The sequence below is a fragment of the Pleurodeles waltl genome, chromosome 4_1 (genome assembly GCF_031143425.1).
Source record: "Pleurodeles waltl isolate 20211129_DDA chromosome 4_1, aPleWal1.hap1.20221129, whole genome shotgun sequence".
Lineage (NCBI taxonomy): Eukaryota > Metazoa > Chordata > Amphibia > Caudata > Salamandridae > Pleurodeles > Pleurodeles waltl.
The window spans coordinates 590007113-590034712 of NC_090442.1; the positions used below are offsets into that span (position 1 = coordinate 590007113).

A 27600-nucleotide genomic window follows, 5' to 3' on the forward strand; every position below is an offset into this window, starting at 1 on the left:
AACAGTGCTTCAGTTTAAGCTGAAAGAAATGAGTGACAGTAGGCCACTCTGTAATGGGTCATCTTTTGTCATTTCTATTTAGCTGGGAGTACATGTGAAAAGAGAAGGGACTTCAAATATTGCTCAACGCCTCCACTGATTTTCTGATAATCACACTGTGGATACTTTTACATGTTAGTAAGGCCTAGCCAACCAGAATCGTATGTTTGGCAATGGTGTATTTGATTGCATTTTTAAAAGGGGTAACAGAACTTCAGTGCAATGTTTAAGTGTAGACATATTAGAACATTGCCAGTTTAATAGAATAATTGTGAAAAATGTTGGGGCTGGGCATTTATAAACTCTGCTGTAGAGGGAGGTAGGTGAATCAGTGGGTCCTTATTTAGTGTTACTGGGAGGAAATCCCCCAGCACTGCACAGGTAATAGCTTAGAAGGGAAGCTGTAACCAGCAACCTATGAAACACTGCAGTCCTGTTCCTTGCAGCCACTGAAAGAATGACCACCTTGTGACTCCTGTTCAGGAGGTTGTGGTCTTAATCTGCCTCTGTAGGAGGCTGGCCCTTTATGTAGTGTGCAAAGCTAGGCACACTGTGTAGGGGGTCCAGGCAACCACACATTGGCTTACAGAGGGAGAGGTAAAAAAAAAGTAGATCACCTAATGTTCTTATTTTTAAGGTAGCAGTTAGGCCAATCTTAGAGAAATGGAAAGCATTTGTTGTGCTCACAGCATCAATCTTGCAACTCACACACTCAAAGAAATCACTTGAGGCCAATTTACAAATCTACTTCAGATTTCTATGTAAATTTTAAGACCAATATTATCAAAATTGGTTACGTACTTTTTGAGATATACATTTTTGAAGTTTAATAAAAATAGTATTTTTGTGCGTAATTGTGCACCAAAGAAATCAAAGGAAGATCACCTTTAAAAATACATATAAAATCATACATTTGGTTTACCAAGTTCTTCTTTTGCAGTTTGGTTGAGGTCATCGGTGGGCACACTGTGGCATCTTGAGAAGTTTTGGCGGCTCCCGGTTCTGGCAGGAGCAGCGATGAAGGTCTCTGGAGAATGGTGTAGGGCCACTGCGGCGGACCACTTGGAAAAGCACTTCACAGGCAAGTTTAAAGGTGGTTCTGTGGGGTCCGCTTGGAGTGTCGAGGTTGCAAGGGGTGTGGGACCTTTAGGGCACAGCAGGTTCTTGGGTGCAGGGCACAGGGTCGCCGGGTGCAGAGCAAATCAGTGAGCCAGGAGCTGTGCGCAAGGATGACCTAGGAAGCGGTAGGTAAGTTGGTTCAAAGGTCGTTTGCAGGACAACAGCGCACTGTGGCGGGAGAGTCCAGGGTGTTCCTGAACTCCCTTGACTGGGGCTTCCTCCTGGTCCTTTTTCAGCCCGGGCGGGCTGGTTTTCTTGATGTCCAACGTTAGCTGACCAATGTGCAGGGTATTGGTACAATTTGACCACTGGAAGGCACAGTGCCACCAAACCTGACACACTTGCGGGGTTTGTTCTTGCAGTTGTTGGTGTGTCGTTTGGTCTATCTGCAACTTCTGGTTCGGGAGTTAGCAGCTGGTCAGTGAAGTGACCCTCACTGGCTTGCTGGTTTCTTGTTGTTGGAGAGTGGTGCCTCCACTCTTGAGGGAGTTCAATTGCAATTTTTGAAGCCTGGAGGTCCTCTGGGGTTCTATAGAGTTTTTCCAGTTGTCCAGCAGCTCCTCAGTGGCGATTGTTGGGTCCTGGGTGCAGCATGCAGGGTTTGGTGCCCTTTCTTTGTTGCAGCAGGCCCACAGATCTCGTGCCTTGGAACTTCTTGGTGCTGGTCTTATTTTGTCCATCAAATCTGATTTCCAGGTCTAGTGATGCCCACAAAATACTGCATTTAGTGAGTGTTTTAGGGGGAACCTGGTAGTGACCAATGGTCATCTGCCTTTGGGTGGCTACACCCATTAAAGGGACCACTTTCAGTGGGAAGGGTCACTTCCCTATCCCTGATTGGCTATTTGTCTTCCATCGAAGATGGAGGAAAATGAAATGGAGTGCCCACCTTGCAGGCAACACCTCAGGGGTGGTGCATGCCAGGTCAGGCCACTCCTCCTACCCTTTGTTTGGTTTTCCTACCGTTGCTCCTGCCAAAAGTGGGGTTTGCAACACGGGAGGCCATTTGCTGCTAGCAGCAGGCCTGGAGGTTGTGTTTCAAGGGTGGTAAGCCCTTTGAAGCTCACCAGCAGGGAAGTGCACATTCCTGAGTGTGGGGTTGTTAGCACCTCCACCCAGGAAGGGCATTGTTCTGAACCCCAGAGAGCAGGTGCTCTCACCCCAGTGGTTCAGACGTGTGTCTGATGGTGGCAGGATGGTTGGGACCAGTCAGCAACCATGCCAGGATAGTTAGCTTTTGGAGGGAGCACCTCTAAGGGGACCCATGAGTACATTTTATAATAGATCGAATACTGGTACCAGTTTGGATTCATCATTCTGAGTTGTTTGATACCAAACTACCCATAGTTAAGAGTGGCCGTCATGTAGCTGTGAAACTCGTACTGACCAGTGTCCAGCACCTGCATTTAAAATGGCTGCTCTGTTTACTCACTATGTCCCAGGTTTGGCAAGGTCACATTGGAGGCATATTGCTCATGCAGCTAGGCCCTCACGTACAATATAGTGCACCCTGCCTTAGGGCTGAAAGGCCTGTCAGAGGGGTGACTTACCCTTGAAGTCTCTCCTGGGGCACACTGGTTTGAAAGCACCAGCCTGTCATGCACAGTTGTGTGACTGGCACAGGTGCCTCTCAGGGCAGTGGTTGGGAATTCGATTCACCAGTAGGTGGTGGAAGTGTCTACTCCCCTCTGGAATCTCCAACTCACCTTTGGAGCCAACATTCCAGTTAAAGGCTATGAGGACCTCCTCATCTGAAGATTTATCCCCAGGGCTACAGTGGTTACCCCTGGCGGCTTACTAGTGGGTTTGTTGTGGGGACAAGAAGTGTCCTTGGTTTGGTGCCCTGTCTTTTGAAAGTTGTGGCACCATGCCTTAGTGGCATCCCAGTTTTTACCTTGATACCTTCATTGTTTTGTGAGGTGTCTTTGGGCCCACCCCTAGACATATTTTTGGGGGCCTAAGGACTCCTTTATTTCTAGGGTGGTCCACCTTTTTCTCTTGGGGGGGCTTCCCCGACTCTTTTGGTAACCCCCTCCATTTCTAGTTTTGGATATCCTAATTCTCACCCAATGATCAGCCTTCCACCCAAACTTTTGGGGGGGAGGGACTGGCCCCAAATCTACTAGGTACTGGTGCAACCTGTCATGGACACAATTACTCAAAAGGTTTTCTTTTATCATTACATTGTACAGCCCTTTATAACCAATCACCTAGCATTTTTACTGAAAAGTCCACAAATTCTACCCAGGACTGGCTCTGGGATTTGTGAGTCCCCCTGAATTTTATGCAGCATTCCTCTGTGGTAAATCCAAAGCCCTTCATGAGGTCATAGGATTTAGCATCTGTTTCACTCAGTGCCAGGAGCTTGTCCCTGCACTTTCCTAAGAATAACTCCCAGAACAGTGTACCCCCATGTTTTCTCACAATTTCCCACCCAATACAGGCTCTTTCAAAGGCAGAAAAACATTTGACTACTTCATCCCCTTCAATGAAGGGAGGAACAACTCCTTTTGGGAGCTTGATTTTGAAAGATTTCTCCCTCAATACTTGTATGCTGCCACCAGAGATGGAGCCTAGGCCCAACTCTTTTCTCTGTTTTTCTATTTCCAAAAGGTGCCTCTCTAAAGCCAGTCTCTTGGTCAGCCTGGCAATGTCGAGGTCTGTTTCTGTGGGTGCACTAGTGCTGGAGTGAGAGGAATTAACCTCACCTCCATTGTCCACAGCTTCTTCATCCACCACAGATGCATCATCATCTACTTCATCTGGGGGATTGTCTTTTTCGTGCTAGGCCACCAGAAACCTAGGTTTCTCTGCATTGGGGCTTTTTCCAGTACGAATTTGGTACAGCCTGCAGAGTCTCCTTAACTGGTCATAGCTATATGCCTCATAAGGTTCCAGGTCGAGCTCCTGGTTCTTGGTCTCTGCATCTGTCATTCTTACTTCACTAAAGTTGGGACCTTTGTAACAATTTGGAATCCCTTTTTTGGATAGACCAACTAAAGTAAGGACTTTTAAATCTTTTTGCTAAAGTTGTAGGGACCTAACCAGGGCCCTAACAATTATTTAAAAAAATTGTAAATAAGCGATTAGTCAATAAAAAATAATTAACTAAAGGCAATTTGGAGAGTTATCCATGTGCTCACAAAATTGATTGGTATCGGCAAATGCAAAGTCTTTACCCAACTTCTGATCCACCAAATGTAGGAGGCTGGCCCTCTATGTATTGTGCAAAGCTAGGCATACTGTGCAGGTGGTCCAGGCAACCACACTTTGTTTCACAAGGGTAAAAACTAGATCACCCAATGCTCTAATTTTTAAGGTAGCTTGGTCGAGCAGTTAGGCCAATCTTGAAGAAGTGCAAAGCATTTGTTGAACTCACAGCATCAATCTTGCAACTCACACACTCAAATGAATAACTTGAGAATTTATAAAACTTCTTCAGATTTGTATGTAATTTTTAAGACCAAGATTATCAAAATTGGTTAAGTACTTTTTGAGATATGAATTTGTTAAGTTTAGTAAAAATAGTATTTTTGTGCATAATTGTGCAACATAGGAATCAATGGAAGATAACCTATAAAATTGTATAGTTGGTTTACCAAGGTCTTCTTTTGCAGGTTGTTCGATGTTGTCGGTGGACACACTGTGCCAGCTGAAGAACCTTAAGGGGCTCCTGGTTCTGGTGTGAGCAGCCATGAAAGGTCTCTGGAGCTGGTGCAGGGCCACTGTGGCGGACCACTTGGAAAAACACTGCACAGGCAAGTTTAAAGGTGATTCTTTGGGGTCCCCTAGGAGTGTCAAGGTTGTAAGGGGTGGCCCCTTAGTGCACAGCAGGTTCCTTAGTGCAAGGCACAGGGTGGCCGGGTGCAGAGCAAATTGTTGATCCAGGAGCAGTGCGCAGGGATGCCTTCAGAACCAGGAGGTAAGTTTGTTCAAGGGTCGTTTGCAGGACAGCAGGGGCACTGTGGCAGGAGAGTCCAGGGTGTTCCTGATGTCCCTCTGCTAGGACTTCCTCCTGGTCCTTTTTCAGCCCCAGGTGGGCTGGTTTTCTTGGTGCCCGATGTTAGCTGACCAATACCCAAGGTATTGGTACAGTTTGACCCTGGAGGGCGCAGTCCAACTAACCGTGGCACACTTGCAGGGTTTGTCCTCAAGGTTGTCGGTGGTTTGTTTGGTCCAGCTGAGACTTCCGGTATGAGAGTTAGTGGCTGGCCAGTGAAGTGACCCTCACTGACTTGCTGTTTTTTTGCTGTTGTAAAGTGGTACCGCCACTCTGGAGGGAGTTCTATGGGGATTTTCAAAGTCTGAAGGTCCTCTGGGATTCTTTAGAGTTTTTCCAGTTGTCCAGCAGCTCCTCAGCGGCGATTGTCGGTCCTGAGTGCAGCAGGCAGTGTTTGGCGCCTTTTCTGTGTTGCAGCAGGTCCACAGTTCTTGTGTTTTGGAACTTCTTGGTGCTAGTCCTCTTTTGCCGGTCGAATCTGATTTGCGGGACTATGGATGTCCACTAAATACTGTATTTAGTGGGTGTGTTAGGGGGAGCCTGGTAGTGACCAATGGGTCATCTACCTTTTAGGTGGCTACACCCACTAAAGTAACCATTTCCTATGGGTAGGGTCATTTCCCTATCCCTGATTGGCTAGTTTCCTTCCATCTAAGATGGAGGAAAATGAAATGGATTGCCCATCTCGCAGGCAACACCTTAGGGATGGTGCATGCCAGGTGGGGCCACTCCTCCTACCATTTGTTTGGTTTTCCCGCTGTTGTTCCCTCCAAAATTGGGGGTTTGCGACACAGGAGGCCATTTGCTGCTAGCAGCAGGCCTGGGGTCGAGTTTCAAGGGTGGTAAGCAATCATTCCAGGGTAGTTAGCTTTTGCAGAGGGCACCTCTAAAGTGACCCCTGGGTACATTTTATAATGAATCCAATACCGGTGCAAGTTTGGTTTTATCACTGTGAGTTGTTTGATACCAAGCAGCCAAGGGTTCAGAATGGCCATCATGTAGTTGTACTGACCAGTACATACATTTAAAATGGCTGCTCTGTTTACTGACTATGGGGGTCATTCCGACCCCGGCGGGCGGCGGGCGCCGCCCGCCTGGCGGGAACCGCCACTTGGCCGCTCCGCGGTCAAAAGACCGCGGAGGCCATTCAGACTTTCCTGCTGGGCCGGCGGGCACCCGCCGGCCCAGCGGGAAAGGCCCTGCAACATTGAAGCCGGCTCCAAATGGAGCCGGCGGTGTTGCAGGGGTGCGACGGGTGCAGTTGCACCCGTCGCGATTTTCACTGTCTGCTATGCAGACAGTGAGAATCATGCTGGGCCCCCAGGGGCCCCATGACACCCGTTCCCGCCATCCTGTTTCTGGTGGTGAAAAACGCCAGAAACAGGCTGGCGGGAAGGGGGGTCGGAATCCCCATGGCAGCGCCGCCATGGAGGATTCTCCCAGCCGGGGGTAATCCGGCGGGAAACCGCCGGACCCGGCTGGGCGACCGCAGCTTTACAGCCGCGGTCGAAATACCAATTGAAGCACTGCTAGCCTGTTGGCGGTGCTTCCGGCGACATCCACCCTGGTGGTCATAGACCGCCAGGGTTGGAATGAGGGCCTATGTCCCAGGTTTGGCAAGGATACAATGGGGGCATATTGCTCATGCAGCTATGCCCTCACATACAATCTAGCGCACCCTGCCTTAGAGCTGAAAGGCCCGCCAGAGGGGTGACTTACCTATATGGTATCCAGTGTATAGTGGACAGGACACACAGGCAGCGTGCCATGTCAAATTTGCATTTTAGGATTGCACCAGGTCACTCATCCTGCAATGGCAGTGCTGGGTGCATCTGGGTGTATGGCCCTAGAGGGTGACACAATCAGTGCTGTTGCCCTCAGGTGCCTACCCTTAGTACCCCATGCCCTGGGTCGCGAAGTACCATTTACTAGGGACTTATAGTGGCAGTTACAGGTGTTGCCAATTACCTTTGCAATCTTTAGGGAAAGAACACTGGAACTGGGAACTTGGTTTGTAGGTTCCTAGTGCACTCCAGTCCAAGTTGCATCCAGAAACCAGGCAAAAAGTGTGTGTGTGTGCGTGGGGTGCCGGGGGGGCACTTCAACAAAGTGCCAGTTTCCCACATCCTTGACTATTTTATTTGCTGGGAAGTCGATTGGCCTGTTGTTTATCCTCAAAATACATCAAATACATATGGCAACACTGTACCCCAAGCAATGGTGTAAAGATAACTGTAAACTTATGGTTTCATTTAATCAAGACTTGAGAATGTGGCCCAATGCAAAGTGAAAATGAGTTAGAGGAGTAGCCAGGAAAATAAAATATCTCACCATTTGGGCCATGTTATAATAAGTAACCGAGAAAATTAAGTGATTCCAACTGCGAGTTTCTCCGAGGAAAAATTGCAAAAAATAGTGCAAAATGATGCATTTTATAGCATGATTGTACATGAATTTGGGCAAGCACTGATTTTACTCGTATTGACTATTTTTGTATTTATTATTTTACTTTAGCCTATTATATAATTCTTTATTTCTTTCTGTTCTCCAGTCATTCTTTCTTCCCTCTTTCCTCCCTTCTTTCATTCCATCTTTTTCTTTCTACACTTTTTTTATTTCGTTTGCCACCCTTCTTCCCATCATTTATCCTTTTCTTGATCAGTCTCTTCTGCCTTCTCTTCATTCCATCTTTCATTCTTTTGGTCTAATACTTACTCTTCTTCCCAACCCAATTCCTTCTGTCTCTAGTATCCTCTTTCCATTACCTCATTCTGTTCTTGTGCCCTCCATATTTCCTTAGCTAATTACATTTTTCTCTTCCATCATTTCTTCTTGCTGCCTTCGCTTCCATCCATTCTTCATTTTTTCTTTTCTTTCATTAACTTTTTCCTTTTCCTTTTTATTTTTGTTTCATTGTTTCCATTCTTCTTTTGTACCTTCTTTCCATTGCGCTTACTCCGTCTCTCCATCTTTCCTTATTTGCCGTCTACTATTTTCTCGTTGTGCTCTCTCACTTATGGTTTTGGTTACCATTTTAATAAGTGTGTTATCTGCTTTGACAACGTTTTTGGCTCCCTTTTCACCCTTTGCTCCACACCCTACAGCAGTGTCATGGTAACTTTTCTTGCAGCATTTATTCGTTTCTGCTTCTGTCTTGTGAAGACATGCTAGCCCCAGAATAAGGTTATGAATGGCCATCAAACATTGCAATCTACCCCTGTGACGCACAGGGTCGGATTCGGATCACACTTAGTCCCAGGCACTCCCCCCAGAAAGGGGCCCACATCACTGGATCGTGCACTTTCACTGAACACCATTTGGTTAGTCTCATTTGATAGATTTTTAGAGAAATGTTTGGTAATCAAGCATTGTAAAACTTATAGCCAGCAACATTGTGAAAAGTATAGGAACTGCATTTTGGCTGAGCTGGTGAGGTGAAATAAAATGGCTCCGCGCATCTGTTCTAGGTAGGTTTGCCACCTATGTGATTATTTTACCAGTATGAGTGGTATTTTTTATTTCGTGTCCGGTGTGAAAATAAAGACACTCACCCAAAGCAGGTATTTTTTCATTTGATCAGTCAGTACTTTAAATAGTAAATGCCTAAAACACTTTGAAATGTGTTCTAAAGCTGCCTTTAATGTCCAGGACTTACAGTTAAAGTGAACAAGGGAAGAAAACCCCTGCTAAGGAGGAATATGGCGTTTTTATATAGAGAGTCCTCTTTGATTATCATGCTCGGAACTTTGAAGAACACATGAACCAAAGGATGGTTATGTTTTTTGTTGTAGCTTTAGATAGCGTGAAAATATGGTTTACACGAGCAGCACTTACATATGATAAAATTCAGCTTTGTTTTAAGCTCAGGGGATTGGTTGCCCAGAATCACAGGATGTTGAAAGGATGCTGGGACTCCACCTAGTTCCCGACTTTCAAAGTCGGCAGCTCTGACCCTAACTGCACATCCTCGCTATCTTTTGCTTGTTTGTTTAAAAAATGTGGCCTCGCAGGGAGGCCTATGGAAACGTACACACCCCTCTACAAAAACCTGAATGACACTGAGGTGAAGGTGAGGACGCCTGGCTCTCAGCTAGGCCTCTTTTCTTATCCACCCACTCCTGAGTCCATCACAGCCAGGGCAACGGCCAGGTGGCGGGTGGGGGCAGCCAGGAATAGAACATAGCTGCTGCATTACAATGTCTTGGCAGAGGGCTTTGAAGAAAGTAAGGCACCATGGGCCGTCTGACGGAGGCCTTGAAAAACGGCCCATAGAGCACTCATGGGCACCGGCCCATCATCCAGTGCCTGACTGCCCGCCTTCCCAATTCGACGTTGTTGATATACGGGATGATTCCCAGCCTCCCTGTACATAGCAAGCGTGATGATCAACACTAAATATAAAGCAATGTGATCTGGCAGTATGTGTTTGTTAACAGATAGGACAAAAAAAATGTGTTAAAAACTAATCAAAACAGGCTATTCCGCCTTCCACCACCAGACACAAATGCGCGACCATTGAGCAGTGGTCTCGGCGTCAGAGAAAGTCTTACACCCAAGATGGCACCCCTGGCATTGTGGAAGGAAGTGCTTCGCCATGGCCTAACGTGAGGCCCAAGTGGGCCACACTGAAAGGTGAGCAGCCCCGAGGCCAGAGAGCAAGGGCTTCGGAGGCAGAGAAGAGTGGTTCCACAGGTGCGTCTCCTGGTCATGACACCGGTGGTGCAGATTATGGGTTGGTGTCAGAGGGAGGACCTGCTCAGCTGAATGGAGCCCTCAGGCCGCACCCCTCACATGCACCAGCGGAGACGCCACTTGAAAGGATTGCACTGGAATGCAGCAGCCTACTTACCAATCCTCGGAGGCCAGAGACAGCAAAAGCTGCTCAGCTACACCCTCCGCATGCTCACATGTGACGGGTGCCCTCTGATGACACTAACCTGGAGTATATAGATCTATATATATATATACATATATATAGATATATATAGATATAGATATATATAGATATATTGTGTATTTGGGCAATCCTGGGGACAGTCTCCATTCAGATTCAGACAAATCTTTATTTGCAGCATTTCAGCTGCATAAAAGAATAAACAAACATACAAGGTACAGATCCGTAATAAAAGAAACATTGGTTAACAATAATAGAAATCATCAGCCAAAGAACAGTTCATAAATACGGTCAATATCATATAGGTTTAAGCAAATGAAAAAAGTATTAGAAATATTACAATCCACAGCCACTCACTATAAACAAAGCCTCCCAGTCACCCATCAGCTGCTCCACTCTTCCTTATTTTCAAGACCTGCCATATATACAGCTCCACAGAGTGAGGGACATGGGGGGGGGGGGGGGGAGAGGGTTAGGGGAGAAGGGGAGGTGCAATTGCTGAAGAAAAAATATGGCAGGGCTACACTGTTTAATTATCTTTGAAACAAAGGTAAAATGCCTCCTTGGCATTTCATAGAAAGTGCAAAAGAGCAAGATATGCAAGTTGGTCTGAAGTAACACTGTCACAAGGGCAGGGACCTAAATCTGACTGTGAATGGCAACCAGCAGGATAACCAACCATGAGGGGAAGGTAATTAACCCCTTCACTGCCAGGCCTTCCTCCCCTTCAGGTGCCAGGTCTTTTTTCGCTATTTGGGGCAGTTCGTGCTTAGGCAATCATAACTTTTTGTCCTCATAAGCTATCCACGCCAAATTTGCGTCCTTTTTTCCAGCATCCTAGGGTTTCTAGAGGTACCTTGAGGTTGTGGGTTCCCCTGGAGGAGACCAAGAAATTAGCCAAAATACAGTGAAAAGTTTGTTTTTAAAAACAAATGGGAAAAAAGGTCTGCAGAAGAAAGTTTGTGGTTTTTCCCCTGAACATGGCATCAATTAAGGGTTTATGGTGTTAAAATCACCATCTTCCCAGCTTTCAGGAACAGGCAGACTTCAATCAGAAAACCACATTTTTCAACACAATTTTGGCATTTTACTGGGACATAACCCATTTTTACTATTTTTGTGCTTTTATCCTCCTTCTAGTTAGTGACAGAAATGGGTGTGAAACCAATGCTGCAGCCCAGACAGCTAAACATTTTTAAAAAGTAGACAACATTTTGAATTCAGCAAGGGGTCATTTGTGTAGATCCTACAAGTTTTTTTCTACAGAAAATAATAGCTGAAATAAAAAATATTGAAATTGAGGTGAAAAAAACAGCCATTTTTCTCCATGTTTTACTCTGTAATTTTTTCCTGCGATGTCAGATTTTCAAAAGCAATATACCGTTATGTCTGCTTGACTCTTCTGGTTGCGGGGGATATATAGGGCTTGTAGGTTCATCAAGAACCCTAGGCACTATGAGCCAATAAATGAGCTGCACCTTACAATGAGTTTTCATTGTATACTGGATATACAGCAATTCATTTGGTGAACTATAAAGAATGAAAAATAGGTATCAAGGAAACCTTTGTATTTCCAAAATGGGCACAAGATAAGGTGCTGAGAAGCAGTGGTTATTTTCACATTTTTTAATTCTGGGTCCCCATACTAGCATGTGAATTACAGGACATTTCTGAAATAGAAATCTTTTTTACACACGGTCTTATATTTGGAAGGAAAAAATGTAGAGAAAGACAAGAGGCGATAATACTTGTTCTGCTAATCTGCATTCCTCCAAGTCTCCCGATACAAATGGTACCTCACTTGTGCTGGTAGGCCTAATGCCCACGATAGGAAACGCAACATAGACACATCACATTTTTACTTTGAAATCTGACGTGTTTTTGCAAAGTGCCTAGCTGTGGATTTTGCCCTCTAGCTCAGCCGGCGACCAAACCTGTGAATTTTTTTAAAACTAAGCACCTAAAGGAATCCAGGATGGGGTGATTTGTGGGGCTTTCACTGAGTTCTGTTACCCAGAATCCTTTGCAAACTTCAAAAATTGGCAAAAAAAAACACCTTTTCCTCACATGTTGGTGATAGGAAGTTCTGGAATCTGAGATGAGCCACAAATTTCCTTCCACCCAGCATTCCCCCAAATCTCCTGATAAAAAGTGTACCTCACTTGTGTGAGTAGGCCAAGTGCCTGCGACAGGAAATGCCCCAAAACGCAACATGGACACATTACATTTTTTACATTGACAACTGATGTGTTTTTTGGAAAGTGCCTGTGGATTTTAGTCTGTAGCTCAGCCGACACCTACGAAAACCTAGTGAACCTGTGCATTTTTTCTTAAACTAGCCACCTAGGGGAACCCAGGATGGGGTGACTTGTGGCGCTCTCACCAGGTTCTGTTACCCAGAAATCTCTGCAAAGCTCAAAAGTTGACAAAGAAAACACTTTTTCCTCACATTTCGGTGATAGAAAGTTCTGGAATCTGAGAGGAGCCACAAATTTCGTTCCACCCCGCATTCCCCCAAGTCTCCCGATAAAAATGGTATCTCACTTGTGTGGGTAGGCCAAGTGCCTGCGACAGAAAACGCCCCAAAACACAACATGAACACATCACATTTTTACATTGACAACTGATGTGTTTTTTGGAAAGTGCCTAGCTGAGGATTTTGGTCGGCAGCTCAGCTGGCACCTAGGAAAACCTACCAAACCTGTGCATTTTTTAAAACTAGACACCTAGGGGGACCCAGGCTGGGGTGACTTGTGGCACCCTCACCAGGTTCTGTTACCCAGAATCCTTTGTAAACCTCAACATTTGGAAAAAAACACTTTTTCCTCACATTTCGATGATAGAAAGTTCTGGAATCTAAGAGGAGCCACAAATTTCCTACCACCCAGCATTCCCCCAAGCCTCCCCATAAAAATGATACCACACTTGTGTGGGTAGGCCTAGTGCCTGCGACAAGGAATACCCCAAAACACAACGTGGACACATCACATTTTCCCAAAGAAAACTGACCTGTTTTTTGCAAAGTGCCTAGCTGTAGATTTTGGCCTCTAGCTCATCCGGCACCTAGGAAAACCTAGCAAACCTGGACATTTCTGAAAACTAGAAACCTAGGGGAACCCAGGATGGGGTAACTTGTGGCGCTCTCACAAGGTTTTGTTACCGAGAATCCTTTGCAAACCTCAAAACTTGGCCAAAAAAACACTTTTTCCTCATATTTTGATGCTGCAAAGTTCTGGAATCTGAGGGGAGCCACAAACTTCCTTCTACCCAGCGTTCCGCCAGGTCTCCCAATAAAAATGGTACCTCACTTGTGTGGGTAGGCCTAGTGCCCGCGACAGGAAATGCCTCAAAACACTGTGGACACATCAGAATTATGAAATAGAAAGCTACCTGTTTTGCAATTTCGGTCCTGGGCTCAGCAGACATCTAGGGAAACCTACCATACCCAACATTTCTGAAAACTAGACACTAGAGGGAGTCCGCGGAGGTGTAACTTGCGTGGATCCCCAGTGTTTTCTTACCCAGAATCCTCAGCATACCTCCAATTTAGCTAAAAAAAAAATCAAATTTTTCCCACATTTCTGTGAGGGATCACCACACCAGGGCATATTTCCTACCACCCAACATCCCCCTCAGTCTCCTGGTAAAAAATGATTCCTCACTTGTGTGGGTGGACCAAGTGCCTGTGTCAGGGAAGAGCCAAAAATATATCGAAAATGGGAACCAAACCGGGTCCAAATGGGCAGTTTGAAAAAAAAACATTTTTAGGCTGACAAGTGGGGCAGAATTTCTATCAGTATTGATGCGACAAGGCTGGGTGGTAGGAATTTTGTGGATTCCTGCCGATTCCGGAAGGTTCCATCACAAAAATGTGGGGAAAATGTGTGATTTCAAGCCAAGTTGAAGATTTGCAGGGCATTGTGGGTAAGAAAATGGTGTGGGGTCCATGTGAAGCACACCACCCTGGACTCACCCAGATGTTTATTTTTCAGATGTGTCTAGGTCTCATAGATTTTTCTACATGGCAGCGTCCCAAAGTCCAAAAAGTGCAGCCCCCACCATTCCAAGTGGGTTGATTTTGAGAGTTAGACAAGCTTTCATGGCCCAAATGTAAAACCAAAACCCAAGATAATCAAATGTCCTCTTGATTGCCGTGGGATAAGATGTTTTAGTGTGCAGGGAAGAGCTGAAAGACTGTTACTCCCTTGAGTTGGGGTGGGGGCATAACCATGCCCATACCGGTTGGCAGCCCCCACCCCACTATTTTTTTATTCCCTGGCATCTAGTAGGCTTTCTGCCCCCCTGGGGAGTAGTTCAGGGGTAATTGCCCCATTTGCACACCAGTAGGCAGAACAAGTTTGTCCCCATTTATTTGGGGTGGGGGTATGGCCATACCCCACCCTCTTTTTTAACAAAAATCTTCTCTGGTATCTGGTGGTCTTTCTGCCCCTCCTGGGGCAGATGGACCTTACAAAAATAAGCCGATCTGCCCCCAAGGGGGGCAGAAAAGGACTAAAATAAATTTTCCCCCATGGGAGCGACCCTTGCCTGAGGGTTCACTACCATTGTGTGAAACTGACATGAAAAAAACATCCCTGGTGTCTAGTGGTTTCTGCCGCCCTTGGGGGCAGATCAGCCTAATTAAAATAGGCCGATCTGCCCCCAAGGGGGGCAGAAATAGCCTAAAATAAATTCCCCCCCCCCAAAGGAGCGACCCTTGCCTAAGGGGTAGCTCCCCTTGTGTGAAACTGACATGAAAAATACATCCCTGGTGTCTAGTGGTTTCTGGCCCCCTTGGGGGCAGATTGGCCTAAGATAAATGGGCTGATTTGCCCCAGAGGTGGGCAGAAATGGCCTAAAATACATTTGCCCCCCAGGGGAGCGACCCTTGCCTAAAGGATTGCTCCCCATCTGTAAAAAAATTAATTCCGCCACCTCCCCCCACCGGTGCAGAAAAAGCCTAATAATTAATTGCCTCCCTGGGGGGCAGAAAAGGCCTAATAATTAATTGCCCCCCTGGGGAGCGGCCTTTGCCAAAGGGACCACTCCCCTTATCCTTAAAGCAAAAAAAATAAAAAATCCCTGGTGTCTAGTGGCCATTTCTGCAGCCCGATCGCTTCATGATCGGGCTGAAGAAATGCTCACAGAGGCATGAAAGAAAGGAAAGGCCTTTCCTTTTCTTTCATGCCTCTGCAAGCCCCCACCTCCCGGTCGGAGCTGAGCTTCCAGCGCGATGAGGGCTGACCTCTGATGAGGTCAGCGCGTGATTATGTGCTGACGTCATCAGACGTCACTGGGGAGGGTGGGGATGGAAGGGGAAGCGATTTACCTTCCATCCCTGATGGGGAGTGTGTGGGAAGCCCATGGGGGAACCGTGGCGAGGATGAGACCAGCTCGTACTGGGCACCCAGGCGGTTAAACCAAAATATTGTTAAAACAAAGCAATGTTGCTGATTTTGAAGTAGTAGGAGGTATGGTTGCAGGCCTTATTGGAAGAAAACCAGTTTATAGAAAGACACCATGGCCTTATAACTATCTGCTCTCACTCTCATTGCTGTAGTTTATGTAACAAACATTCTCTCTCAGCTTTGCCCTAATGCTAGCCTTGCAGGAAACCCAGAAAGTGACAAAATCAGCGAGTCCCATTTCCCCCAGTGTCGCTCTTACTTATGCGAGCCAAGGGATGTTATCAACTGCATGCAATTTTAGGCAATCCTCAATTAAAAGTTGGTTTAATAGAGTGGACTCCCTCTCCTAAATAGTGTGCCAGAGAAATAGTGGGCTAGTTTGATTTTGTCAGCCAGCTCATCATGGACCATGGAGTTAGGGCAACTGCATGGAACCGCAAGAAGCTTTTTAAGAAAGCTGTTTTCTACTAGCTGGATGTCTTGTATGTCCACAATGTCCCAAATGGCTGCCCCATATGTGGCAACCGCCACTGATTTAACCGGCATAAATGGTTAGCAGCTCTCTCACCAGCTTGGAGCCTAGCTTTTTCCAGAATCCCTGTAGCAATGCACATCTGTTTGAAACCATAGCTTTCCATTAATATTTACTGTTGAATAGCACTCACAGGAAGGAGAAAGAAGTGGTGTCCTTCACTCTCAAACCATTTACCAAATGTGCTGGCTTCCTCTTGGACCTCTTCCCACAAGACATTGTGAAGGTTTTGCTTTCGTTATCGTGGAGGTCAAGGTCCTGCATAAAACTGGTATAATCATCAATCAGCTCCTGCAATGCCCTCCCAGTTCTGGCCATTAGGATTGCATCGTCTACACAGAGGAGAATAGGTAAAGGGCGAGCTCCCACGTAAGGGGTATCTCACGAGCTTAAAGTGAAAGCTGCCTCAATTCTATTAGTGTAGAGAGGAAAAAAGAAAGGGGCTAGAACGCACCCCTGCCTCACTTCCAAGCTCAAATTCGAATGTTGTTCTATAGTACCCATCCCTCTCTTAAAACCGTACTGGGTATCTACTAAGACATGCTTTTCACTGGCCCACTGCCCCAATCTATGCAACAGTGTTCTACCCATTACTTTTGCTGTTGCATCCAGGAGGGGATCGGTGTCTAATTCTTTGGCTCTGACCTCTCTCCCTTTTTAGGGATGAGTACGCAAACACTCTGTCTTTGTTGTAATCTCTCTGTGGGCTTTTAACCATGCCCACATGACGCCTCTCACTTTCGTTGGTTCGTGGGTTTGCCTTTTAAAATTTGCTTGATTTAATTAGTGAAAGGCATGCACACGTCATGCCTTTTCTGGTGTTTAGCCCTCCTCGACAGTACCGGCCAACTACTGAAAACATACGCGGCTCCATGTTTTCTGCAAGGTTTCTGGACTGCTTTCTGTTTCCATTTCCTGCACAGCCCGATCTTGCTGGGCATTAATCGAGCACTTTTCATGACTACCAGTTTACTTCTATTGTTTATCCTAATGCTCCTTGGCGCATTCAAGGTTTTACACAGCGCTATTGTGCTCGTTATTTTTTAAAATTATTTATTTGTAATGTTCCCCTTCCCTATCCGAACCCCTCTTTACCCCCCCCTTGTTTAGAGGTACTAAAGTTCTGTTGCCTTTTCTTCCAATTTTAGCATAGGATACAGACAGTTCTGAGGGCACGTAACTCGGGAAGATTACAGGGTTGACATGATTTCAGATTATAATTTAAAGGGAGGCGAAGGGGGATTGGGCAGGGTTTGTGCTTCTCGCAGGGGGAGGAAGGCTGGAGGTGGAGGGGAGCATCGGAGGGTGTTCCCACTCCACCTTCTCTCCACAATGTGCTGTGGATTACACATTTGGTGCTAGATGGAAATGTTTAGTAGAGCGGACTGCTTTGGGGGAAGAGCTCAGGGATATATAGATAAGGGCAGTGTTTATGTGATGGTAGCACATACACGTCGTTTTCCGGGTCCGGTCAGCAGTAGCATAGGGTTGTGTTTACCACAGGGCTGCAGTAGGTGTTTAGGTCGGTTTCCCTAAGTGCAGTGAGATGGTTTTGATGTAGACTTTCTTCTGTACTCTGGGTGTACCTCCCCCTTCTGTCTCCTACCTCCTCCCCAGAGGTGGCTGGCTGTGAGAAAGACAGGAAACAGCAGCAGCGGGTTATTGTGCCCTCAGAGGTGGCTGCTTGGATCGGGGACACAGGTCCTCTGTAAGAGCTAGTACTTAGGTGGCAGTCCTTGTTCGCTGTCAGTGGAATTCATGCTTGTAAACATGCGAACAATACATATTACTCTTGGGCTAGTGGATATGTGCCTGTCATGCCATGTTCACATTAAAATATAAAATATATTATTGTTTTTAATTAATTTATAATATCTAAATATTAAACCGTACATAAAGTAAACACTGATATTGCATGTGTGTAAAGTGTGCTGTAAATAGTTCGTTTGCTCCTGTTCTTTTTTTTTTTTTTTTTTTTTTTTTGCTTTATCCACTCTAAATATGAATATGAATGTTATGCTGGGTTAGTTGGTGTTTGTAGAGCAGAACATCTACTGTGTTGGGCTCTGCAGACTTAAATAAGAAAATAAAAAACAGAACTCATTAAGCTTCTGTAAACATGATATTTGGGCTTTTAAATATGCACTGTGGTTTATCTGTATATACTTAGTTATGCACTGAGTTGATTTATTTGTGCATGGATGTCTATTGCTGGGCAGTGTTTTTTTTTATTTTTGATGTAGCAAGAATTATTAGCTTTAAGTTTAAAAAAAATCGTTTTCACTGTCATGGCCAACAATTGTTAAGCCATTTAAAAATGTTACCTTAGTATGATAGCTCTGCAAGATCCGTGTACAGCTTGAGGGTGCCAATTTCAATAAGGGCAGGCAACATTTGATGCCCATCTGTAACCTCCTCGAGGTCGATAAAATTAGTACTTTTGAGCTGGGAAACAGCAAGCACTATATAAAAACATATAGCATAATTATTTGTATTTACAACAATTATTTTAGCTGAAACACAGAAGTTTCGGCTGGTTACCCAGAAGCCAACATGTATGTGAAAATATGGCACACAGCAGGACGTTATCAAATTCCTGTCTGACAATATTTACAGAACACGGGTGCAATGTAGGTGTAAGATAGACATGAAGCAAAAGAAGCTATGAAGAACCAAGGGGAAAAAAAAAGAGTATAGCCGTTGTTAATTTCTACTGTTTGCCAGATTATTTTATTTACTGGATTCTTTATCTATGTCATGAGCCTGGGAATCGCACCATGGCAGCATATGTTTACATGGAACGAGATGGATTACTGTTTTGCAGTTCTTAGCACAGAACACAGTAATGCCTGCACCAGCGAACTTGGCTCTAACAAAAGTTAGCATAATATCACTGTTGCAACCCTATCCTCAGTCTTACTTGAAGCAAGTGAGGTAAAATCAGCCCGTTGGCAAAGCAGTGTTCTTTTTAGGTTGGTGTTTAGTGGTACAGGATTGAAGTTTTTAAAAATGGATCCTGGAATTTATACAGTGCATTAGTCCTCTCTAATGCTAAAAGCTATTTTTATTTTTGGCTGCAGATAGAGGAAGAAGATAAATGGAAGTGCTTTTGTTATATGGAGGGCCACTGGAATTATGTGGCAGTGTTGACCGATTTGTGTGGAAAGAAAAGTCCAGTTATGAATTTACAACTCAATAGCTCTAACTCAAGCAAATGTGAGACCCATTGCATTGCAAATGCTTGTTATAAATGGAGACAAACGCAGATTTTTTCCAAGTGACCAGCTGACCCACCCTCGCAACTGTGTTGAAAACATTTGTGATCAGAGGTCTCCAAGGAACTGGGCAATCAATGTAGAGGTCCACTGGAACCCCATCGGGGCCAAGAGCCTTGCCTCTTCCACTTTCCCTCAGGGCTCTCGGAATCTTTTCTAGTTAAAAAACGAGGTGGGGAGTGGGGGGTGTTCAACTTGCAACACAGAAGCATCCATATCCACTACAATTCCTGATGGAGTGGAATATATAGTGGAAAAGTGTTTCACCCAAGAAGAGGCCTGAATGTGTGTATCTATAGAGGGGTCTACACCTTCCCTAAAATAAGTGCCATTAATCACTCTCCAGAAGGCTGCCTAGTCCTTGTTAAGGCTAATGATTTGAAGAGCCTCCCACGCACTCTCCTTAATTTCCTTAATCCTTAACCCACAGACTTTTTTTTATAAGACACCCTCGCCTCCCTGATACGGGCCCCCTCTCTGAGTTCACTATGTAGGATTGCATGCAGATTAGAGAGGGCTTTCTTGCAAGCTGCATCAAACCAGCCCAAGGAATAGGATTTAGCTGTACCCACGTCCCGTGCCAAGCTTTGTTTTACAAACTCTGTAATACCTGAATAGGCAGCCATAATTTGAGAAGTGCCAGCTCCCTCTTATTTGGATATGCACAGTGGTGTGGACGCAGCCTCAATCAGTGCTGGTGTGATGCATAATCTGCGCACCAACTTCATAGGTGCAGGGTGGGCACCAAACGATGAAATAGATAAGCATAATAACAAAGTACAGGGAACACATGCAGCTCTAGTGAGCACTGCAGTCTGTGGGACGGCCTGCGAAAAGATGGAGGAGAAGCCACAGCCACCATCTGGTCGGTCAAGAAGGAGGCTGCCTATGGCCTTGCTCAGTTCTTGCCTTCATTGTACCAGACCTGAAAGGTCAACTCTGTCAAATGCTATGGGTGCATCAAACACTGCCGCCCGCTTGCACCAGTTCAATGACCACAGCAGAGTAAGTGGATCGCCACCCTGCTCGTCGTGGACCAGTACCCAGCTTGCAGTGAATGCAATGCATAGTTTCCTCAAACAAATGTGAACCTATTTATGTGATGCTCGACCAAGATGTTCAGTTAGATCGTACCTTTCTGAACCAGAGAATTAACAGATGGTTTCTTGGAGAGGGGGAAAACCATAGTGTGTTTCCATACCTGTGGCACGTGAGGCATACCTGTAAACTTCCCCACACTGAAGCACAGACACACTGCGACTTTTTTGTAGGAAAGTGCTATACAAATATCAATGCAATCCAACGTTGTAAATCAATAAATGTATTATAAAATGTAGGGGTGCGTTTTGCTATAAAGGTGGGCTGGGGCGCGGCAGGAGAGCAGAATAGCTCGATCATAGTTTCCTGTGAAAATTGTTTTATTGGTTATGATAAAATTATTTTCCATATTTCATATTGTTATATATATATACATTGATAGGTAATATTACGAGAATGGCCTCGTGAATCCATCAGGAAGCACGTTAGGTCTGACACTTCGGGCTCCAGATCATTGAGCAGTAATGTGGGTGACATATTGTGAAAACAAAAGATGGAGGAAATGTTCAGCAAGCTGTGTCGTCGGTCGTTATGTTGAAATGCATAAAATATGTTTAGACTTACTGTCAAAATCTCGCCTGCCGATTGGAAGTTTTGCTGAATTTTCCTCCTCGCCAGCATCCCGTCTTTCCTGCGCTGTTTCAATAGTCAGATCTTCAGAGTCTGATGGAAAAACCAGTGGTCCTTTAAGGGCCAGGTAAGGAAACTGCTTCTTGGCCATGTCAAAAGGGAGGCTGCTATGGCTGATGAAGGTGTGTTTCTGGCCCAGGTTCTGTTCACAAAAAAAGACATGGTTGCCTCAGGCAATCAAATGATGCTCAGTGGTCTAGTTCAGTTAAAAAAACTCTCACAATAAAATAGCAAGTTGTATTTATTACAACTATTATTGTTGACTACATCTATATTGCAATCACAAACACAATTTACATTAGGCTGTCAATAATAACTTGTTTTTAGTATACCAATTGCTAGAGCGGGTGTGCATACAGCTGTAAATAATGATTTTTGCTATCATCGAAATAGTATTCAGTTTAGCGTCCTGTGAAGGATGAAATGCTGAGTCAGTCTTTTTGGGATTAGTCTTTGTGTTCAGCAGGTTTCACAACGATCTCTACAGCCTGCCCTTCACTAACACAACAATTGTATTAGCTATTTTGAAATACCGTGTGGTATTATTATATAAAACGGTTTTAAAGTCTTTCTTAACCACAAAATTAAAAATGTAATGAAAGCAGAGATTGGCCTATCGGCCGTGGCACTGAAGTGACCCACTTTTGCTAGGGTGTGCGACTTGTGCAGGAACAAAATACTGTCACCCACGGTGAAGACAGCCAATGACTAAAGTGGGCTGACCCATCGCCACGTGCTGTATACTGTGGTGGGTGCATCAAGGTGTGAGTATACAGACCAGTGGATTAAGAGAGCTGACAGTACGTCCTCCATGTACATATATATTCATGTATTTTTATTCGTGTTTTTTTTTTTTTTTTGTAACGAGTTAAAAATGTTTTCTTGCCAGATCTAACAAATTCTGGTTTTGGTAAGAAAAGACGGTGTGAAAAGAGCTCGTGAAGATGCATTTGTTTTGAGTTGGATGAAGGGAAAAGCACGAAACATGAGTTTCTAGATTGGAAATGTAAGGGAAATGGAATTGAGAGTAAAGGTCAAATCTGAAAGGGCTGGCTATGGAGGAATACATTATGAGTGATCTACCTTAATCTGAACTCTCATCTGAAAATTAAATTATTTTAACATTGCAAATAAATGCCATGTGATTATTATGAGTTGTGTTTATTAAGCAACTATAAGTTCGTCCATTCGTTTTTTTTTCCATGAGGAGCAAATAAAGGAAATGATTACGCCAGTGCATTAAGCATTCTGTACTTTTCTGTTTCTAGAGTATATTTTTTTGCATGCTGTATGCAGAATCGTATTTCATATTTGTTGCAGCGAATGCATCAATGGAGCTGGTGATGGCCCAGTTAATGTACTGCAGCTAAATAAAACGTGTTTAAAGTGCATTAGTAGAATACTCTGACTTGAAGGAAAATTTGGAATTTTGAACGTCCATACCTTGGCAATTCTCTCTTCATCTTCATCTAGAAAGCTTGTGTCATCGTTCTTGAAATGTTCTAGAGGGGAAGCCATGGACTTATCGGCTGCATCTCCGCTGCGAAAGGCTTTTCCTAGGCTTATGGTGTCTAGGAGCATCTCGTCGCCTTCAGCTTTCCGTACAGACTTGGAGAACGAAAGCAGGAAGCCTTGAGAAAATAAAGAGAGAGCCATTACCAGACAAGACAAGAAGCACATCCTTACCATCCCTGACCACTTTGCATAGAGCACTGTAGCAAGTCCGTCTCTGGCTAGAGCAATGATCCACACTCATTGATGACAACCATTATATAGGCAGCAGAGAGACTGGAAACCACTTGAGGGATGGCAACTCCATTGCTGGTCAATGACTCATGGAATGAAGAGGTCGACTTTGTCTTTTTGACGCCTATTCCTGTGACAAGTTAGGTTTCCGAATGACTCAATTATTCTTCTCTTTTCCATTGAATGAAAATGCATTCACCAGAGAGGCTCTAGACATTGCAGATTAACAGTAGGATATTGTACCAGAACCAGTAGGGGGTCAAAAAAATCCTAGTCTTTCTTCTGTGCGGATTATGTTTTGGTCCGAAAGTGCCGCCTAGTCTTTAATGGGAAGAAGATAAATCTGGACAACAAACTGTGTCACGCAGATAAACAAGGAGCCTTTGGACTGATACGTCTTTATCTGTTAACTGAGCTTGTGAAATTAATGTAATCCCAGCAGGAGACTTTTACATCAGGAAAGAACAACTGCTGAGTCCCTTTTGTGCCTCGGCCTGTTCCACTATTCTCTTTGTAATGCAGTCAATTACCCAGAGAGCTGTGCGGCTCCTGGAGAATCTCTGCTGAGAGTAAATGAATAAGGCTGAACCCATGTAGGTGTTTTAAGTGGAAATGAAAGCGCCACGTGTTTTTTGAATGACGCTGGTGTGTTTCTCAGCTCATTTATGGTCCCCAGGGAATGCACTGGGCTGATACAGGCCTTTACTTGTGTAGTTCACATGTTGGTCAGGGTAGCCATAGGCACAGCTGCAAAGACAAGGTCAACAGGTTGATAATGTGTACTTTTAGCAGTGAGGCGTTAAAGACGTTCTTCAATAGTTAACTTTAAACGGTTCGGGCCCTTGTACAAGATAGCTGACTCTATGATACAGGAAAATGGTTCTAAATACAGTACAGAAGCTGTCAGTGACTAGACCTTGTACAGTGAAGCTAAACATTCAGTTTCCCTATATATTTATCGTTTTAAATGTGTTCATTGACATAAAAATCAACCATTACGCGTCAGCAAAAGAAACGCGAACCAAAGAATTACAGCGTATCAAAATTAATATGTCAAACCCACACGATCAAACGGTCATGCTGATTTAAAACAACTTCAAGTTTGATTTTTTTTAAACTCTCTTTCTCAGAAGATTCATAGGGGAATAAACAATACTCTCACAAAGTCAGGAAGAAGAACAATATAATATTAGGGAAAGGAGAAACTGCTAAATATATCTACCGTTTATTAACCAGCAATCCCCTTAGAGCACATTGACCTAGGAACCAACTCATTCCGCCCCTTCCTCCCAAATGCCAATAGAGAGGCCCAAACCCATTGCCCCCAGCCTACGTATTCCAGAGCCTGAAGTGCTAGCAAGACATTCATAGAGTCCACGTGCGAAAACAGGAATGTTGTCCCTTCATGCGTCATCCTCAGCAGAACTCTATATCCCAGTGACACATTTAGACCTCTGCCCACAAGGTCCCACGTTATGTCCACCAGGACCCTTTTCTGCTCAATGTCCTAAGGCCCAGATAAGGGAAAATATGATAATACTTTCTTATACAGCTGCAGCCAAAATCTGTTCCCTTCATTCTGGTGAGTACACCACCACCATCACCATGTCCTATCAGAATCTGCAGATATCCTTGGATTTGAGGAGGGTCCAAAGGCTTTTACAGCAATGTCACAGTCAGCACTTTGCGCCAAGCCCAACAACTCAGTCAGGAGCTCAGCTGTACAGCCAAGGAGAGCATTGTGCGCTATTTCTGATTTCTATTCTGAAAAACAAGTGTAGGTGCCCTCTCAAGTAGGTACGCGACTCCTCCAGAGTCGTTTTTAAATATTTGTTGCTTTTTAACTATTTTAATCTTTCAGGTGCTTTTTTTGGGATACTTTTTCTGTGGGCACAGTAATGTTTGGGGGCAGTTTTTCAATATAGGAGCTGCCGGTTCCCGTGTTCAGTGGTCCGGCAGTCTCCATTTTTACTACTCATTCCTCTACCTGGGAGGCCATTTTCGGCCGCCATTTATGTTAGCGGTCTAGCCGCTAGTTTACCCGGCGTCAGGCTGCCCCTGATGGGGGATTTAAAGCCTGCTGTTTGATGGCCTCGCAGCGGAAGTGCGCAGCAGGCGCACCAGAGACCAGCCCGTCTTCGCCCAGATGAGCCCAGAGCCCAGAAATGCTGCTCCTCTGGATATTGATAGGTCCATCTACTCCCCTTTACTACCACCTGCACCTAAATCTTTTATGACTGGTACGTGCCTCTCTAACACCCCGTGCTCTTGCAACCTTTCACTATGCCCTAGTTGCTCCTGGAAACCCACTAATTCACCTTCTTTTATAAACTCCTCTCACCAATTGGGCAGAATGTTCCTGCTTAATTGTGGCTCTCTACCAGCACACTATTTTCACATTTACACCCTGTTAGAAGATCTCCAACCTGATGCACTATTTCTTACTGAAACATGGTTGACGGACAATTCATCTGTTGATATTTGTAGAACCTTACAATCCTCTTACTCAATAATTCATGTGGATAGACCCCTCACAAGGGGGGGCGGTATTGCTATCATTCATAAGACGGCAATTAAATGTGTTGCTTCATCATTTGATTTTGCAGGGTGCAAGAGCACGACCTTTACACTGTATTTATCACCTACTTTCACTTTCTCTGGCATTCTTCTTTATCGACCTCCAGGCTCTTGTGTCAATTTTTTTATAATCTTTACGCGTTTCCGTAGCCAGTCTCATTTGTAATACTCCCAACTTAACCATTTTCGGAGATTTTAACATTCATTCTGAGAATGTAGATTGTCCTGCTGCAAAACCATAATAGCCTCCCTGACTGCTCTGGACTTGGTTAAATATTCGATCGATCCCACTCACCTTAAAGACCACACTATTGATCTTATTTTTAGAAATGTCCCTGATTTTATGACTTTTACTCCTCCGCCCCTGCCTTGGACAGATCATTATCTCCTGTCTTTTTCTCTTCCATACAACCATCCCTCAGGTGCTCACACTATGACAAAAACAGCGGGACGTATCTGGTCCAAGATAGTTCCCACAGATTGGCATAAGGCGCTCTCCAATTCTCCTATGATTTATAATCATTCATCATTGATCACTGCAGAGTCATTTAATAGTTGGATTTCTACCTCCTTAGTCTCTATCCTACCCATTAAAACTAGATTAAAGAAGTCCACTCATAAGACTAACCCATGGTTTTCAGCTCTCCTGTTAAAACTTAAAAAGAACTGTAAAAAACTTGAAATAATTTGAAGAAAGAACTATAGTCTTCCCTATAAAGAAGCCTATAGGCAAGCCATCAGATGTTACCATTAGAATATTAAAGCAGCCCAGATGACTTACTATAGTACGAAAATAGAAGAATCCTCTAACTCCCACAAAGCAATTTTTCAGATTTTTAAAGAACTGACTTTGGTTCTGCAAACTGACTCCCCTATAGAGGCATCTATTAAACAGAGTTATCTATTAGCCACTCGTTTCCAGGACAAAGTCATCAAAATATATTCTTCATTTCCTTCTGCCTCTCCTCAAGAATACCTGGACCATCAGTCAACTGACCTTTCTGTCCCGAGTACTGTATTAAATGTCTTTCAACCCCTTAACGATACTCTGGCAGCTAATTTACTTCTTAATATTAAATCTGGTTCCCCTCTCGATCCGGCCCCTCCTTCCATTTTGCTGTTGGCTTCAGACATTATCGTTCCCCCATTGACAACAATTTTAAACCGCTCTTTGTCTCTAGGCACTTTGCCTCCATCTTTTAAACACACTGTCATCAAACCTCTTCTCAAAAAACCCAAACTGGATCCTGCCTCTTTAGACAGCTACAAGCCTATTGCTCTTCTTCCCTTCTTAGCAAAAGTCTTGGAAAAACATGTTAATCATCAACTGACAAGCTATCTAGAGAACCAGAAACTCTTGGATCCCTCTTAGATGGGCTTCAGAGCCCAGCATAGCACTGAGTCTGCTCTCTTAGCAGTTTCTGAATCTGCCAGACAACCTTTGGATCAAGGAGACCATGCCGCTAATATATTACTTGATCTTAGTGCAGCGTTTGATACTGTTGACCATAACTTCCTCTGTCACAGACTCTCCAAGATGGGGATAGGAGGCATTGCTCTCTCGTGTCTTTCCTCTTTCCTCACAGGAAGATCTTTTCAAGTCTTAGACCACTCTTTTTTTCTGATATCTATCCTCTCACCTGTGGAGTCCCTCAGAGCTCCTCTCTGAGCCCGACTCTTTTTAATATTTATTTATCCTCCTTAGCTAAGGTGGTTCCCCCCCCATAATCTTTCCATGCTCACCTATGATGACAATACTCAGTTAGTAGTATCCCTTTCTAGCACTGGGCATTCCTCCTCCACCAGCCTTTCTTGCTGTTTGGCATACATAGCCAATTGGATGACCTTATCTAAATTGAAATTTAATGACGGAAAATCCAAGGTAATGATTGTGGGTAATGGCCCTCCTGCTTTTCCTCTGACTCCTTATTCAGAGGTCTTCAGTAACGTCCCCCCTCCTAAGGCACATATCAAGAGCCTTGGTTTTTGGCTTGAGCCCCGTCTAACTATGGAGATCCAGTCTAAAAAGGTCTCGTTTATGTGCTTTGGCCTTTTGAGATCTCTTCGGAAGATTTTGAATCTTCTACCACCCATGGCTAAAAGAATCCTCGTTCAGGCGCTGATTCTTTCCCACCTTGACTACGGCAATTCTTTGTTCCTTAGTTCTCCAGACTACGTGATAAGGAAACTCCAAGTTGTGCAGAATGCCGCAGCCAGACTGCTTACTAGTCTACCTAGACATTTGTCTGCGGAGCCAGCACTCGCAGCACTCCATTGGTTGC

General features: G+C 44.6%; 1 protein-coding gene across 1 annotated transcript in view; it reads right to left on the bottom strand.

The window, feature by feature from the left end:
• PMCH (pro-melanin concentrating hormone) overlaps window positions 1-22722 on the bottom strand; it is a 36532-nt gene extending 13810 nt beyond the window's left edge. Inside the window, exons 1-2 of the mRNA XM_069228983.1 lie at window positions 22439-22722; window positions 20930-21137 (exon numbers count right to left, since the gene is read on the bottom strand). Coding sequence (XP_069085084.1) covers window positions 20930-21137; window positions 22439-22684 — 454 coding nt within the window. The 5' untranslated portion in view covers window positions 22685-22722. The remainder of the gene's footprint in view (window positions 1-20929; window positions 21138-22438) is intronic.
• Between the last annotated feature and the right edge of the window lie 4878 nt (window positions 22723-27600).